At 39.3% G+C, this 18,204-nt stretch overlaps 1 protein-coding gene across 1 annotated transcript in view; it reads left to right on the forward strand.

The window, feature by feature from the left end:
* The first annotated feature begins 5,608 nt into the window (after nucleotides 1–5,608).
* Nucleotides 5,609–18,204, forward strand: part of tnmd (tenomodulin) — a 114,722-nt gene continuing 102,126 nt past the window's right edge. The window contains exons 1-2 of the mRNA XM_041797095.1: nucleotides 5,609–5,707; nucleotides 12,100–12,234. Coding sequence (XP_041653029.1) covers nucleotides 5,660–5,707; nucleotides 12,100–12,234 — 183 coding nt within the window. The 5' untranslated portion in view covers nucleotides 5,609–5,659. The remainder of the gene's footprint in view (nucleotides 5,708–12,099; nucleotides 12,235–18,204) is intronic.

Consider the following 18,204-nt stretch of genomic DNA (forward strand, 5'->3'; position numbering starts at 1 on the left):
CCATTCTTAACCCATAGGGTTTAATATGATGCCGGTCCAGCCTTTGCAGCTATAACAGCTTCAACTCTTCTGGGAAGTCTTTCCACAAGGTTTAGGAGTGTGTTTATGGGAATTTTTGACCACTCTTCCAGAAGCGCATTTGTGACAAGAAGACCTGGCTCTCAGTCTCGGTCTAATTCATCCCAAAGGTGCTCTATCAGGTTGAGGTCAGGACTCTGTGCAGGCCAGTCAAGTTCATCCACACCAAACTCTCTCATCCATGTCTTTATGGACCTTGCTTTGTGCACTGGTGCACAGTCATGTTGGAACAGGAAGGGGCCATCCCCAAACTGTTCCCACAAAGTTGGGAGCATGGAATTGTCCAAAATCTCTTGGTATGCTGAAGCATTCAGAGTTCCTTTCACTGGAACTAAGGGGCCAAGCCCAGCTCCTGAGAAACAAGCCCACACCATAATCCCCCCTCCACCAAACTTTACACTTGGCACAATGCAGTCAGACAAGTACCGTTCTCCTGGCAACCGCCAAACCCAGACTTGTCCATCAGATTTCCAGATGGAGAAGCGCGACTTGTCACTCCAAAGAACGCGTCTCCACTGCTCTATAGTCCAGTGGCAGCGTGCTTTACACCACTGCATCCCACGCTTTGCATTACACTTGGTGATGTATGACTTGGATGCAGCTGCTCGGCCATGGAAACCCATTCCATGAAGCTCTCTATGCACTGTTCTTGAGCTAATCTGAAGGCCACATGAAGTTTGGAGGTCTGTAGCGATTGACTCTGCAGAAAGTTGGCAACCTCTGCGCACTATGCACCTCAGCATCCGCTGACCCCACTCCATCATTTTACGTGGCCTACCACTTCGTGGCTGAGTTGCTGTCATTCCCAATCACTTCCACTTTGTTATAATACCACTGACAGTTTACTGTGGAATATTTAGGAGCCAGGAAATTTCACCACTGGACTTGTTGCACAGGTGGCATCCTTTCATAGTACCACACTGGAATTCACTGAGCTCCTGAGAGAGACCCATTCTTTCACAAACATTTGTAGAAACAGTCTGATTTTATACACCTGTGGCCATGGAAGTGATTGGAACACCTGATTTCAATTATTTGGATGGGTGAATGAATACTTTTGGCAGTATAGTGTATTATTTAATGAGTGCTGCATGCTTACACACAAAAATGTAAATTATGTTAATTAGACAGGAGATTTACCTTCAAGAACTCTAAATAAAAGTTAGACAATATCATGCTGCCCTTGTATCATGTCTTGTTTTTATGATTTTGACATTTTTAGTTTTGACTACAAGAATGGAATATTCATTATTAATACACCATCAGTATGACCGTTTACAGCTGTAAAACAGCAACCTGTTGTCCACAATATCTGATCTGACACTGATATCATTTCACCTGACCTGGGATCAGTTCACAGAGGCAGAGTGAAAGGAGGATCCTACAGAGATTTATTTCTCACTGGTGTGTTACCGTGCAGCTCATAAAGCTCCAAACCTTCTCCTGCTGAGTGAAAATTCTACTTTGAAGCACATGTATGAGCCTCTACAGCCATTCTTCTGCATGCCTATATTACTGGAATCCCCCTGACATCCCTGCACGCCTCATGAACTGAAACATCTCTGTGCATAATTTCTGAGCCTTTAAGCGCTGCTCCTCGATCTAACAAGCAGACCTCTCATGACACTGGACCGCCTGTGTCCAGATTGGGAGTCAGTGTGAAGTTATGAAAACAATTTTTATTGTTATGAGAGGAATTTTTACCATTTGATGAGACCTGGAGAACAGTGTCCTGTTTGGCATGACATAAAATTAAATAACATACAGATAAATTCAATTTATTTTAGTTCAGTGTAACAGTTTTGTTATTACAAAAACAGAAAAGTAATCCATAATAGCATGAATCTCAATATGAGGGTGCAACAGCTTTATGCTATAAAGGAGGAGGCTGGGGTGGAGAAGGTTAAGCTTTTGCCAGCAGCAGTGTGGTTCATCAGCATTAATGCAAGCAGGGATTAGTGAGAAGTACGTCATATTTAAATACACTGCTGTGTTGAAAGAAAGAGCTGTGATTGGCAGTGGGAGCTGGGAGGCGATAATTGGGATCCGCTGGCCTTCAGCTGATCATGGCTGGGCGTATAAAGACTGTGTTCTGTATGAACTAATACTAAGCTTCATGTAGTTCATAATACATGAGAGAAAATTTGAAATTTCAAATATTTTAATCTGGAAATACTGAAAATTTTGTTTTAGAAATGTCGTTCCTTTCCCCTGTAATGTTAAATTGATTTAGTTCACCTTTTCTAGAATAAAGATATCTTGATTTCAAATTGGAGCATAAGAATATACTATGATAAAAGTATCAGTGCTCAGGATTTCCCTGGGGGAGGAGCTTCTTTAGAGCAGTGGTTCTCAACCTTTTCAGCTCGTGACCCCCAAAATAAAGGTGCCAGAGACCGGGAACCCCAGCTGTACCTCAAGGTGGTTGAACAGCCATGAACATTCAAGAGTAGTCGTGTGCAGACAAAGCTGTCCATGAGGAGGGATAAATGGGGAAGGTTTCTGGGACCCAGCCAATCTGGGGGCCCATGGAGGTTAGCAAAACCATGGCCCATTGTAAAGTTAAGCTGTGAAAACCATTTGTTATATTTGACCTGAATAAGAACCACTCTTAATAAAGAAAGAAATGTCTTTGTTTATTCATTTAGCCATTGTTAGAAACATACTCTAAATGGGTTCAAAATTGCTAACATTGATTAAGGATGGAAAAGAAGGGTGCAAAGTTGGTGAAATTGGATTTTTAAAGAACATGAATGGGTTAAAGTGGCAAAAATGGGCACAAACAGTGGTAAAAGGGGATTAAAAAGTGGCTGAAATGGCTTTAAAGTGCAGAAAAAATTAGTGAAAGTGGCAAAAATTGGTTAAGAAGCGGCAAAAACAGGCAGAAAAAAGTGATGGAGACTGTTTAAAATAGACAAAATTAATTTTTTAAATGGCAAAATTGTGCTAAAATTGGTGTTAAAAAGACACAAAAAAAGGGTTAGCATGGTAAAATTGCTGTAAAGTGGCAACAGCATAAGTTTTAAATTCTTAAAACTATAGTTAGTTTTTGAAGGCATCTGGTGACCCCCCTCTCAGTGTCTCACAACCCCCCTAGGTTGAGAACCACTGCTTCAGAGAACCTGTTTAATGTGCAGTAATTGCTATTTGAAAAAAAATATATATATATTTGCCCTTAACCCTCAGGAGATCCTTTAAAATCCAACTTAATTTTTTTCTTCAGGCAGAATCCAGCCACCTCCCCAAAACTGCTGTCAAAATAAGATAACTTTATATTTTTTCCACTTTAAACAAGTCAACCTTGTAAAACTACTTCAGTCTGAAATATACATATCAAATAGTCATTATATTTTTGAAAATTTAATGCTTTAAGGCCAGTACGGTTCCATAACCCCACTGTTTTTTCATTGAAAAAAAACTATAAACTAAAATAATTTCCAAAAAATAAATTTCAATTAGTATGATTGGCAGCTACACTGATTTTCATGCATTTTTATTTTTTCTGTAGCATCAGTTCTAAAGAAAAACTCACACATTTGTTCCTTCAGGCAGAAATCAGCCACCTCCCCAAAACTGCTGTAAAAATATGATACATTCATACTTTTTTCCACTTTAAATGAGTCAACCTTGTAAAACTACTTCAGCCTGAAATATACACATCAAATAATATCCAACATCAAAAGTGGCACACTAACATTTCAGCAGCAATGTACCGTTTTAAAAAACAGTAAGAAGTGTGAGATTTTGTTGCATGCTTAGAATTGAGAAAAAGTAGCAGCATCTGGTTGGCTAATAAAAAAATGAAAAACTGAAGGCCAGTAGTACAAAATTAAATCTTAATATCAATGAATGCATTGGTTTAAGTTAAGATAAATGTGGGATCAAAATGGCATTTTCAATGGTTTTCAATGGAGCAGTTTTTGTCTGATGGAACAAATTTGTCAGTTTTTCATAGCTTAAGCCGGGTGTACACTGTGTGATTTACCTGTGATTCAGCCATGTATTCAGAGCTGACGACTCACTCTGAAGTCAGGCCGACTTTCAGTTGGATCGGGCGTCGTTTGTCGTGCTGTGTACAGGGGCGTACGACAGCTGACCATGGCCCAACTACAACCTGACGACCTGCTCCCAACTGGTTGAGAGGATTTGTGGCATGTTTGATATTTTGGTCGTATGACTTCAGACACTTTACAGTGAGAGCAGAAACGCGAGCAGGATAAACAACTCTGGGGGATTGTTTTCCTTTGTAAACAGTCAGACAACATCCCAAGTTACCATGACAACAGCTGGAATGACTTTCTGCACTCCAGATATGATAAAGAAAATAAACGAGCAGGAAATCTGGAAAGCTGGCACAGAGGTGATGCTTTTGTGTGTGTGAGACAGAGAGAGATAGCGGGAGAGAGAGAGAGAGACAGAGAGAGAAAGCAGGAGAAATAGCGGGAGAGAGAGAGAATAGGACTGGAAACACTTCACCCTCAGACCCTGAGACTTTTTAAAAAGGAAACTCCACAAGTTTCTGTCACAGTCCGTCCCGACTTCAGTCGCACAGTGTGAGCATACAACTTAAGCGCAATGGTCGTGCGTCATAAACGATTCAGTCGTACAGTATGAGATGACATTCTACCATGACGGTTGTATGGTCAGCTTGAAATCACACAGTGTACACCTGGCTTTAGCCATTTTAGGCTAATGTAACAAACTGATACAACTATTCAAAAATTTGTTAAAAATTTATATCCTCTGGCATATTTGAGTTTTATTTATTCAACACAGCCAAAATGGCATGAAAATAAAACCCAGAATATACAGAAAATAGTCCCGGGAACCTCTGAGGGTTAAATGAAGAAAGATTGATCCATTTAAAAATGCTGAGTGTGCAATATTTCTTAATAGATTACCCAATTAATCGCCAGAGTAATTGATTAGTCCGCTTAACAGAAATAACTGCAGCCCCTCCTCAGAGTGCTGTTCTTCGATTTCAGTCTTTGCTTCACTCCTCTTTGCTGTTTTATGTGCACAAGTTCAAATTCCTTTCATTTTCACGGTGGAAACTTTCGTACGCTACTATCCAGTCACCTCAGCTTCTTATACCTGTTTGGAGCAGCATGTGCAGACCGACTGACAGTGGAACAAAAGCAGATAGCAGAATCTTTTCAGTACTTTCAAAAATAATGCTGAAAAGATCAGCCCCGCTGCTATCTAGGCACAATTACATTTTTTTCACCTGCAATCCTTGTCCTTCATGCAGGAATCCTTTAAAGGTAGTGAATCACTGGTGTTTTTCATCCAAGCGTAGTGTGTAATATATTCAACAGAGTGTTTGTCTTCCAGCCTCTATCCATCTGTGGTTTTCCACCTTTGAAATGGAAGCAGGCGGGCGGGCAGGAGGGACATCTGCCTTGCATTTAATGAGTATCACAAATGTTTCAGTAATTCCACTCCATCTGAAACTTCCCTCCCCTTCAGCACACTCCCAAATTACAGCAGAGGAATGAAGCCGGGGCTCTTTGCCTTGCAGAGCGTAAGTGTTTTCCTCAGCTGAGACGGTCGGAAAGATTCCTCCTGTGGGTTTTGCATCATGGAGGCTGCAAGTCAATCCAGCAGTCAACAGATTCTGTGGGATGATGTGAGTCCATTTTTTTTTCCAAATTCTTTAAAATATTTAATTGGATAAAAATAATTCAATAAAACTATTTAAAGAAACTCAGTTTTCATGAATAAAGTAACTTTAAACTGGTCTTGAATTAGGGGAAGGTAGCAGCAGCAGGGATCCTGTGATATTTGAGTGCAAGCTTTGAATAAGAAAACTTCAGAAGTCTGAAGTAGAAAAAAAAGTGCTGCTTGATCTCTTACTGAGTGATCTGCGTTTTCTCAGAATAGTAATTTTTCCTGTAATTCCTTAAGGCTTTTTTACCCTTGCTCTATTTCCTCTCAGTCTCACAAGAGCCATTGTGTTTGCTTTATATCTAAAATATCTTCACCTCTCATACGCGAGATACACGCCAAAATTTATCTTTATTTTTGTCTGTTTTTATTAAGCGGAAAGGAGTCATTTTTGGCTCTGAAATCCTTCCTCTTCCTCCTTTCATAGTTCAACTTACAATAGAGCACAATAGAGCAATAGGGGTAAGTAGCTTCACAGAAAAGTGTTCTCATTTATAAGTATGTGAAAAGAAAGGCCAAATCTTCCAGCAGAGACTTATTCTAAATACACTCAAAGTAATGGATCCGTAATGATTATGATTAAAAAAAATCACATGTGGCTCTTTATTTCAGAATATTTTCAGGAGAAATCCACTGCTTTATAAGAGTGTGCCCCATGTGATAAAGCATGCTTCTACTTGTTGGTTTTCTGGGCTATTGTGTTGTTTTTCCTCCTGTTGTTTTCTCAAGAAAGAGCTCCTTCTTTGCATTGTAACAGCGGGGAGCTGCGGGCGCTCTTCCTCGCAAAGCTCAAGAGGAATCGCCTGGCTGATTCTGAACTCCTAAACCTTTAAACACTAGTTGGCGGCTGCTGTGCTCTCAGACTGCTCACCCTGTCTCCATCCCTGCCTTTATTTCAGTCCGTCTGCCTCTCAATCCCACCTCCTCCTCCCTCTGAGTATTTCGATATTCAAAGCACAGGCAGAGAGAGGTTTGTCCTCTAGTAAAGTTTCCACTGCTTATGCAACCTGCCACAGGAGAGCACAGGATTTCAGCCACTGTTTTATTATTTCTCTTCTTAGAGGAATTCACAATGTGAGGAATTTCTGCTTCTTTCTTTTTTATCATGCCTTAGGAATGTGCAATACTTTGATGTGCCTCACGTTTTTAGGGCTACTGTCACATATATGTGTAATAAAGGAGGGTTAAAATGTTGAATTCATCGCTGGAAAAGCATTTGCTTTCTGGAATAATGTGTCCTCTGTTCTCCCTCAAAGTCGTGCTGCTAATCTATTTACCAATCAGAAACCCCATCCATATTCAGTCAGGCTCCTATAGACCTGCACGCTCTAATACACGGGTGTCAAACTCAAGGCCCGAGGGCCAAATCCGGCCCGTGGTGCAGTTATACTCGGCCCACCAGATCATATGATATTTTGATTCTAACTGGCCCACCAGTATGAGGTCTGCAGATGTCCTCCAGTATAAAAATGTAAACCTAACCTTGATGATTTATAACATCCTTGATTAGTCATAAAAATCTGAAAAAGTAAACAGTAAAATTAATTTGATAAAAAGTCAGGAACATGGGGAAGACATTAGGGTTTTTCTGCATTTTCAATTTTGCATCTCACAGTTATGACTAAATGTTATGGTTTTACTTTTTTATTTTATATTTTAACCATAACATCTCATGACTTTGACGTTTTATTTCACAATTTTACCTTTTAGATTCATAATTTAAATTTTAAATTCTATTTAGACCTTTTAAAATCATGATTTTGAGTTTTATCTCATGTTTTGACCTTTTTTTTAAATCCTAACTTTAACTTTTTTCTATTTTTTTACCTTAAAAACTCATGAATTTAAATTTTATCTCAATTTTTTACTTTTCAAAGTCACAATTATGACTTTATCTCACATATTGACCTTTTTCAACTTTATCCCATTTTTTTTACCTTAAACCCTCATGATTTTAAATTTTGTCTCAATTTTTTGACCTTTTGAAATAACGATTTTGTCTCTTATCTCACATTTTGACCTTTTTCAACTCCCAACTTTAGATTTTATCTCATTTTTTTAACCTTAAGAACTCATGATTAAAAATTTTATCTAAATTTTTTGACCTTTTAAAATCATGATTTGACTTTATTTCACGTTTAGACCTTTTTCAACTCCCAACTTTAGGTTTGATCTCTTTTTTTTTTACCTTCAAAACTCATGATTTTACATTTTGTATCAATCTTTTGACCTTTTAAAATCTTAACTTTAAATTTTATCTCAATTTTTTACCTTAAAAACACACATTATTATTTCATATTTTGACATTTTGACACATTTCAATATACTGTCCCATAATTTGCCTTTTTAAAACCTCATTTTGACTTTAAATGACATGTTTTTACCTTTTAGACTTTTAAGTTTTACTTTTCATCTCAGATTTTGAGTTTTTAACCTATCATGTTCACCTTTTAATCGCAAAATCATTTATCATCGGTGGCACGTTTTTAACCCCCATAATCCATTTCTGGTGAAAATGAGGTTGACATTTTATGGTTAAATATGGACCCTGTTAGGCCCTCAGGTTAAACCCAAGTTCGGAGTGCAGCCTCTGCTGTGATTGAGTTTGACACCCCTGCTCTAATAGCTTAACCAAATCTACTGTATATCATGCCACCTACATAGTGAATTTTAAAATAGTCCAAACACCATAGAAAATATGATTCAGGCATACTTGAGATGATTATTTGAACAGAAGAAAAGTCAAAAGGTCAGACAAGAAACTTATTGTATTTTAATATGATTCCTACAAATAATTTAAAGTAGTCAGCATGTTAAAGTGCTTTCCAATCTCCTGCAGCTTAACTGTAACAACCTCAGCCACAATAGAAAACTAAAGCTGCTTTATCATCATTTTAAAAAGACATGAAGATAAGCAACACCAATTTCCCTAATTGAAGTCGGTTCATTTTTCTTTCTTTTTTTTTTTTATTTTTACATATCTGCTTTCCTGTTGTCCTCTGAGACCTTCACAAGTGGTCCAGTGTGAATGAGAAGCTTTCATTTTCTCGCCGCTGGAGCTGTGCTGGAACAAAAGCCTGTCTTTATTAATTTGTGGCCCAAAGCTCAGGGAATTGACTACAGCAGGCAGAGTGAGGAAAAGTTTAATAAATGTAACCTCTCTGTGGTCGTGTGTGCATCCCTGAGCTTGGTGTGGGGATGGTTTTATTTTAGTCATCAGTGGATAACCTATTTAAAGAACGGTGACAGAATCAAAAGGGATTTTTCTGGATTAAATGCTAATAATTTAAAAAGGAAACTGAACAGCATGTCTGAATCTGATTTGGAATAGGGCTGGGCAATATGGCTGAAAAGTTATGTCAAAGTATTTTATCGGCACATTAGAGACTCTGTAAAGTGAAATCCAGAATTTGTGGGTTAACACTCTAGATATGTTGAGATAAGGTTTCTGTAAACGTGAAAACACTGAGATCTACATGTGTGGATTTAGACTGTTAAAACGTTTCTCGCCTCTTTTCTGGCTGGGTTTAATTGGGCGGGGCAAATATGTGGACTGGTGATGTCACCGGCCCACAGTGGGAAAGACCCCGCCCCTCTAACACTACAATGATAAAAAATCATCTCAGTCCAGTCTGTTGTTAGCTGATGTCACTGCCTTCATTGAAAAACAGACAGTTGAACTGAAAAATGCTGTTTTTTGTTCACTGTGAGATAAATTTACCAAATCTATCAGCCACAGTGGTGTATGGATCATTTTAAGCATCGTAACAGAGATTTGAACCTGAAAACTAAGTTCGACGCTTCTCTGGCACAGAGCCAAGCAGCTGTGCTCTGATCATAAGGTCAACGTAAGGTCAAGGGGCGGGCTAATAGCGCCAGTGCTTTCCTCCATTCAGAATGTAGCATTTTTTTTAGGTTTCAGAGGATCGTACTTCTCCTGAGTGGGCGTGGCTTCAGCTCATTCAACAGACACGCCCACACCATCCTGGAGCAGATTTTACTGCCTCATTTTTCATGATTTTGAAGCTTAATTTTATAAACTTAGGGATGTTTTATCTGACTGAAATTTGACCTGGGGGCTCATAACACAGTGACCTGTCAAAAAACAAACGTAAATACAGATTTTTTCCCCCCCCTTACAGGGTCTTTAATGCTTTTGGCAACACTTTATTTTAGGGTATTAAGAGCTCACCAGTACCTTATTCTACAGCGCCATAATCAATAGCTGATAGGCCGTTAAGACTCCCATAATAACCTCCTTATTTCTGCATATTAACAACAGGTTAGGAAGTTGAGTCACATTAATGATGCCCTTTATATGCTTAGTAATGCCCTTTTAGTTGTACCATATGAATAGTTCTACCTTATTTACTCTGAATGGGGGGGGGGGGCCTTAAAGCAAAGCATAAAAGAGTAAATAACTATTCATGGGGTACTACTAACTTATAAGGGCCATAATAGGCAAAGTATATTAAGATAATAAAGTGAAACCACCTCCTAATTTGCCTTTAAAATGCAGTAATTAAGGAAAAACTCTTAGTTAACAGTCTTTAAGCCATAGATAATGGTCTTGTAGAATATGGTACAAATACGCACGCTAACAATGAGTAATAAGCAGTTAGTAATTATGGTGATCACAGTGGCAGTTACACTGTAAAGATTTACCATGGTTTTATGTCAAGCTATTACAAAGTAAAAGAGATAACAGTTTAAATGCATGCTAACATGTTACAACCCTCCTTTTCCCACTAAACCAAACCTTCAATAGCATACTCAACTGATGTCTGAGCATAAGAGCACAGAAGAGTACTTCAGAAGTCTGTTTCTAACTGCTCCTGTAGTTGTTCTGTAAGTTAGTTTGTATATCTTCAATTCAAATTATTAAGCTACTTTTGTGTCCCAAAATTAGTGAAATATTCAGTCAATAAAAAAAAACATTTTTGAAAAGTCACAGAACAACAGCAGGAGGCAGGAATTTAGGAAAAAAAAGCCACCGTCTAAAGCCTAGATAACCTTCTCATGTATGGTCCTTTTCCACAAAGCTGTCTGGTTTGGTTCAGCACAGTTTTGACTCATTTTCTCTTTTTCTTGTTGTGACAAGAAATCCATCTATTTTTAGAGATTCAGATCATTTGGCTCAGCTCAGTTGAGATGGTTGTTTTGCTCCCAAACGACTCTTCATTTGGTTCTAGTTTGGCTTTTTAAAAAGTGGATAAAATAAAGTCAAAGGATGGAGGAAAGGAAACTGGTACTCAAACGGGAGCTAGCTACAGTGACTCATATTAAAGAGCCGTTTCATAAAACAGGCCCGTTCAAGGAAGGCACATCATTGCTCGGTTGCTTCATTGCTCCACAAGGTTTATTCGGTTGATAGTCTATCACCGTTGCAATTAAAAGAACATTTGTGACAAAATTAGGATTTTTACCTCCGCCAAGGCGGTTATGTGATCATGTGGGTTTGTTAGTTTGTTAGCAACATAACTCAAAAAGTCATGGACGGATTTTCATGAAACTTTCAGGGAAAGTCAGAAATGGCATAAGGAAGACCTGATTAGATTTTGGGACTGATCCGGATCAGCATCTGGATCCAGGAATTTTTTAAAGGATTCTTTACTATTGGGAGATAGGGATAATGGCGGAGGTCTGTGCTCTCTGAGTGCTTTTCTACTGTTGTTACCACTTTACACCAGGAGATGGCAGACATGAGTTACTTCAATGACAGCAGCATTTTTGGGTGTGTTTCCATTCAAAGTTTTGGAGTTATTAGAGTTTGAAAGAAGCACGCCCGGTCGAGGAGACGAGTCGGAGCGTAACAGAGAGAAAGGCAGCGAATTGTAGCGAGAATACTCACAATGCTGGGAGGAATAGAGGAATACTCACCCTCTGCCATGACTTTCAGTCGTCCAGTAAAACCATGGATGCTTCCGCCATGACAGTCCACACGTAGAGAAGCCAATGCTTTGCCTCACTGTGTCTCCATCCCACCGGGGAGGGAGTAATCGGCGAATTAGATTTTGGGAGTGATCTGGATAACTGTCTGGATCCAGGAATGTTTACAAAGGATTCTTCACTATTGGAAGATAGGGCTAAAGGCAGAGGTCTGCACTCTCTGAGTGCTTTTTTAGTTTTTATGTGTTAGAGGGGTTCGGCTACCCTTTTAGGTCAGTGCAAGACTCCTCAAGACCCTTGTTTGCCTTCATCTAGATAGACGATGTCAGTTGGTCTGCAGGACTGAGTAAACTGTGAATCGTTTAAACTGTGATAAAAATCCCTTTTTGCGAAGTGTATGTAGAGAATATATAGGCTGCAAAGGACCAATATAGTATGTAGTTCTGAACCCCGACTGTCTTTCAGGTTGAGTCTGCAAAAGAGAAGAAGGCCAAGTTCCAAACCTACCAGCGTGTGGCTCTGGTTCTGACGCTGGTCTTCCTCGTTCTGGGTCTCTGCGTTTTCAGCCTGAGATATCTGTGGAGCCCCAGTCTAGGCAAGGTAAGACTAAATATCACCTTTTCCTTCCTTCTAGTCGCTGTCTGTGGTAAGTGCAGACTTGATGAATGTCAGATAAAAGACACTCCGAGGCTCCGCATCAGCAAATCATACAGGTTACATCAAAGGAAAAAAAAACTGAGTAAGGGAAATGGACAGCCACACAAAGAGCCAGAGGCAGTGCCTGCAGTCTGGGTTGTATTGTGCGAGATGAAAAGATGTGTGGGTTATGGAAAAGACAGCTGTGTTTTGCACTGCTCATGTTTTGGCTGTCAGATCTGTAATTTCACGAATTCTACGGCCGAACCTCAAACCGCTTTCTACTAAATATTGGCCTGTTACATTTATCTACTTTCTACTGGCATTGTAAACTTCTCCTGGATCCTGACGGCTCAACGCTGACCCTGATTGCTGTTGACCAGAGTGGCTGCAGTACAAGGACTGAGACCTCTTGGCAGTGTAATTGGGATAAACTCTTGTCCAAGCAATTCATCTTGTTAAATCCAATTCAATCACACTTGATGGAGAACATTTTCACTCTGCTCCCTTTGCCTGATTTTCCCAAGGGGCTAAAAAAAAGCTAATTTACCCATGCTAGGAGGAAAATACATCAATAATTTCACACTAAGATATGGAAAGTTCCTGAGCAGGAATGCAAAAATGATTGCAGTGAAATGATGGTTAAAAATGAGTGCATATGTATTTGAGTCAATAATCTGCTTTCTGCAAATGCCAGTGATGAAGAGAGGAAAATGTGCCCTGCTGTAAGTCTTCCCCTGTTATTCCAATATCTTTGTTACTACTAATAAACATTAATTCAATAAACTCCCGACTACAATTCTTCTATTTCTGCCTCCATTAGGGGACAAATTTCAATTTCAGACTGTCTTTTTCTGGGCTCAGGTTAACCAGGGTTCATCTTCGCTTCCTGCGCAGAATGTATTGTCCACGTTCTCTCCTTTCAACATCGATATGAATCACCTTTGAGCCATCTCCTTTGTCCTTGTTAAATATTTCATGCCGGAGGTAGAGCAGTCATTATTTCCACTTTAATAAGCTGTGATCATTCTCACGTGGCACAAAATGTGTTGATGGCAGAGGTTGCCCAGGCGATGAATATCAAACCTGTGGACCCTGGGTTTCTGCTTTAATGGGGTCTTGAGGGGGAGGCTTATTCTCCTGGCCTCCACATCATTGAGTGAGACAGAGCCTCTTCAAAGGCGGATCACCTGTCTGTCAGATGGGAAGGAGGCTGCTTAGAAACCGAAGGACAGTAAAAAATCAGGTACATATCCTTAAAAATACTATCTAGTGGCTGCTTTCAAGGAAAAGAAAAGAGGCAGGTGGATGGATGGGGGAGTTCCCCAGCATAAACATGGCAGTATTGTTTGATGTGTTGGTTTTTAACGCAGCAGGACTCTTCTTGACTCACCCGCTAATCCTAAGCACTGACTGGCATGTATAGACTCTGGGCAGCAGAGCGCTGCAGCTGAAGCCAAAGGGAGTGTGCATAATTTATTTTAGGAAGGAGTTGTGTGGGGGTTGTTTTTTATTTGATGACAGCTCATATTCAAATTCAGCTAAAGGAGTGTACTGCCTCTGTCCCGGTCTGTGAAAATATAGAGTATTTCTGTTTTGGTACAACAGAGACATACAGCTTTTAAACATTTCCCCGGCTCCAGGCTGACTGGAAATTTGTTCAAATCAAGGTCAAACAGACAGCCCACGTAGGCGCAGTCCTCATAACATTATTATGTATTGTGATTTGAGTGAGAGGAGGGCTGATTGACTGAGAGCCCTAGCTGATTGACTGAACTGGCAGCAGGTGTGCCTGACTGACTGCAGGCGGGGGGAAATCTGCAGGGACACAAGGTGGTGGTGGTTGGGGGGGGGGGGGGGGGGGGTCGCGCCAACCAGACGAGTTGAGAATATCTTTAACTTTCACACACTTACCTCTCAGTCTTGTGTGCGTTTCGATACTGCTCAACATCGTTTAATCAGTGTAAGGTGAGAGCATAGCTAGGAGCTAATCTGTAGCTTATGCAGAGCAGCCGAAGGGTTTCTCCTTCTTAAAATGATGCTGTGTGTGCGGCTGCAGTGTACTACAATTTGTGGGAGGTGCCTCCAGTAGAGGGTGCCAGTGTGCAGTGTTTTATAGGTGTTCCTTTGGCTATAGCTTAGGCTTTCATGCACTGCGTGGTTGATAATAGTAGAAATGCTTTAGGTGTTTTAGAACAGTGGTTCTCAACCTTGGGGTCAGGAAACCCTTGGGGGTTGCGAGACACTGAGAGGGTGTCTCCAGTTGTAAGTGCTAAACTTTGAGTTACTGGAAGTCCTAGCATACGCGTTGTCCAGTGTATCTGATGTAATCGTCCACTCCAAGGCCGCTGAAGGTTTAAAAAACACAAAAAAGGTTTTTTCCAAAAGTGTAACAAAATAATCCACTGGATGGTAAACTTAAGTACAGAAACACAGACAAGGACACGATATGAAAACCGTGTGTCTCCACAGCTAATCAAGCCTCTTTTTCCAAGTCTGCTCACTGCAGCAGTTAGTACCATGCACCTCAGTATCCTCTCTTAAAGCAACAGCAAGTTAAAGCAACACCTGTATTAGAACTACAGTAAATGAACTAGTCAAATGGATGATAAACACCAATCTAATTTAAGGTTTTTATCTACACAACTTATGAATTTTCATATTTAACTATTATGCAAAGTAAAACCAAATGCAATCTAAAGATTTTAGAATAGAACAACAGAACTAGTCCTTGTCTCATACACCAGTTGCCGTAAAAAAATACTAAGATAGTCTTTGAATAACATTCTAGCCATTTTACACCTGTTTTTGTCAGTTTTAAACTCTTTCACCACTTTTTTTCTGCCTGTTTTTGCCACTTTTAAACCAATTCTTGCCACTTAAGCTTAATGTTGCCTCTGTTGACCCATTATTGCGACTATTAGCTCCTTTTACCCACTTTTACACCCATTTTTTCCCATTTTAATCACATTTCACCATTCGATATGCCCATTTTTGCTAGATCACCAATTTCTGCAAGTATCTGCCTATTTTTTCTCCCTGTGAACTCATTTTTTGCCAATTTAAAGTAATTTCAGCCACATTTTAACCAATTTTTGCCATTTTTAACTAATTTTTGCCACTTTTAAACCATTTCTGCTACTTTTAGAATCCAATTTCACCACCTTTTTCACCATTTTTTTGCCATTATTAACCCATTATAGCAATTTTTTAATCAGTTTAATTTTTTTAACAAAGGGGATTTACACTTTAAAGGAGGCTATTTACTACACGAATGATTCAAAATGATTGTTTCTTTGATTAGAATGGTTATTTTTTCAGGTTAAATATGAAGTATGGATATCACAGCTTAATTTTACAATGGACCATGGTTTTGCTGACCTCCATTGGCCCCTCCCATTTATCCCATTCAGTGGATTGCCTTGTCTGCACATGACCATTCCATGTCCCCAGTCTCTGACACCTATATTTTGGAGGTCACGGCCCGAAAAGGTTGAGAACCACTGTTTAAGAAGACATTCTCTGAGGTAGTCTCACTGCCCTGTTTTATAAACAGTTATTTCTATTTCATGTCAATAAAGATTGTTCTTGTGTTTTTTAAAGCTACATTCTGTGGTTATTTAAATCAGGAAAGACTTAATATGAGTTTAACAAATGTATATTTTACAAGTTTTAATGAAAAGGAAACATGCAAAGTCTTTGGTGATTACACTCTATCGTGATGACTTCATGCACTTGAAGGGGTTGATGAGGGATGCAGGATCAGATGAGGAGTAGACAAGTAGGCCAGGATTCAGTGAAATGGCTTGGAGGAGGAGACTGAGGTACGCAGAATGAGATGAGCAGAAGATGATCTGGACTAGATGCAGATTGACCTAATGGAGGTAGCTGGGGTGGAAACGAGGTCAGGAGAGGTTGTGGCAGCTGATTACTTAGGAGTGTAAATGCCCATAATCAGCTTATCAGCAGAGCAGGAAGAGAGAAAGATTGGCAAAAAGGGAGAAATGTGAACAAGTGGTGACTAATGAATTCATAGCAGCAGTCTTCCTGCTCCATTTGATGGCTCTGACTTAGCAGTAATTTCTGCAACTACCCTTGAACCCACACTTAGAAAAGTATCTTACAGAGAAGCCACCTTAATTGTCTAAACTTCTCCATTAACAGATTATATACTAAAAAAAGACTGTACGGCTGTATTTGTGACGCCTGACTTAAATGGAGTAGTGTCACTGTTTCTGTTCTAAGTGTAGTCCATATGTACTCATTAACTGACCAAAAGGACAGACCTGAAAAAACATGCATTATTACCTTTTAACAATTCTGCATCATGATGCTGACAGTTTGACAAACTTAAGACCCTTTAATTGCATTTTTTGGGGGTTGCAGTAAAGAATAGTTTGGTTTCTGTCTGATGTAATGTATCATATATTTTTTAATGTACATATTATGCAAAATGCACTTTTTCAGGCTTTTCTAGCACCTTCTCCACCTTTCAGAAGAGGGGCGGAGTCAGACAGCTCACTAACATTTAAAGCAACAGACACAGAAACAGCTCGTTCTGAGTAGGGCTGAAACAGAGGAGTTTGTAGACATGCAAAAATCAAATAATGGACTGTTTTTTCAGCAACAAACTTCACAGGCATGTTTTGGGAACCTCTGAGACTGATAAAAAAACTTGTATCAAGGTGGTAAAATATGTGACCTTCAATACATTGTACTGTGTCCTTGTGCCGTGCCATATTGTATCGCATCACATCAAATCTCTGTGCAGCTTATTCAAAGTTTAAATGAGACTTACCAAAATGCATGCACTTTGTTTACATTTCTGTAAAATTGAAAAACCCCTTAGGTTTGAGTCCAACAACTGTTACCCTCTCGAGTTGCTGGTGGAGGAGTCATTTATGGCTTAAGTGCTGGCTGAACTGGAATTACTGAAATGAGAGCCAATGCCTGCAGATGAATGTGTTTCTGCCAGATGATGAAGTCTTGAGCCTTTCCAGATAATTCTAATACTGTTAAAAGCTTTATTTGTTAGTACCTCTGGTTCAAATCACAATGTGTGCAGCGTTTCTAAATCAAAAACTATTTTATTGTCTTTCAGCTCACTAATGTTTTTTTATCTCCATAACTCTGTTCTGTTTCACTGTCCAAAAACAACATGGTTTTAATCAGCATACAGCTGTTCTCAGGGAACACTTGTGTAAAGCTATAGAGGCTGGTGGACAAAGTTGGTTATTGAGTAAAACGTTAGATGACTTTTCACTTTTCATCTTAGTTGTACTCCGTCTGCAGGATGTGAAAAGAGGTGATGATTTGATCACTTATCTGCAGGAAATAAGAGGCTCAAGAACTCGACTTTTGAAGATTTTTTTTTGTCTGTTTGTACTTTTGAAAATATAATTTTCATCTGCATTTCAGCAGCAACCATTGAACTTTTGCACTGTACCTGCTTGATTCGATTATTTTAATAATAATGGCATTCCAGATTTTCATAAATAAACTGGGCTTTTTGTCTGCTGTTATTCCAATGGAAAATCCCTTTATTTCAGTGTAAAAGAAAGCATTTTGGTCTGAAAACTGTATTTTCAGCAGCCACATAAGATTTACAGTGAGGGAACAGAGCTGTGCTGTTGGATAGATGTGACCAGGGGATATGAACAGCTGATAAATACACAAAGATGAGAGAGCATGTGTGGAGGAGTGCATGAAACAGTATAAGAATGAGCCATGAAACTAAAACTAGGCAGGATATAGCCATCCTGACTGATCTTTGACTAGAGCTACATTAAAGTAGAAGTCAAGAAATGGTTTAAAAGTTTGCAAGAAAAGTTTCACAAGTCAAAAAAAAAAAAAACAAGCTTGTGGTGAGAGTTCCTCATGTGGTCTCTGCTCAGTTTGAAATCTGCTCTTTCCTTCTCCTCCAGCTGTTTTTTT

Source organism: Cheilinus undulatus, linkage group 10, assembly GCF_018320785.1.
Source record: "Cheilinus undulatus linkage group 10, ASM1832078v1, whole genome shotgun sequence".
Taxonomy (NCBI): Eukaryota; Metazoa; Chordata; class Actinopteri; order Labriformes; family Labridae; genus Cheilinus; species Cheilinus undulatus.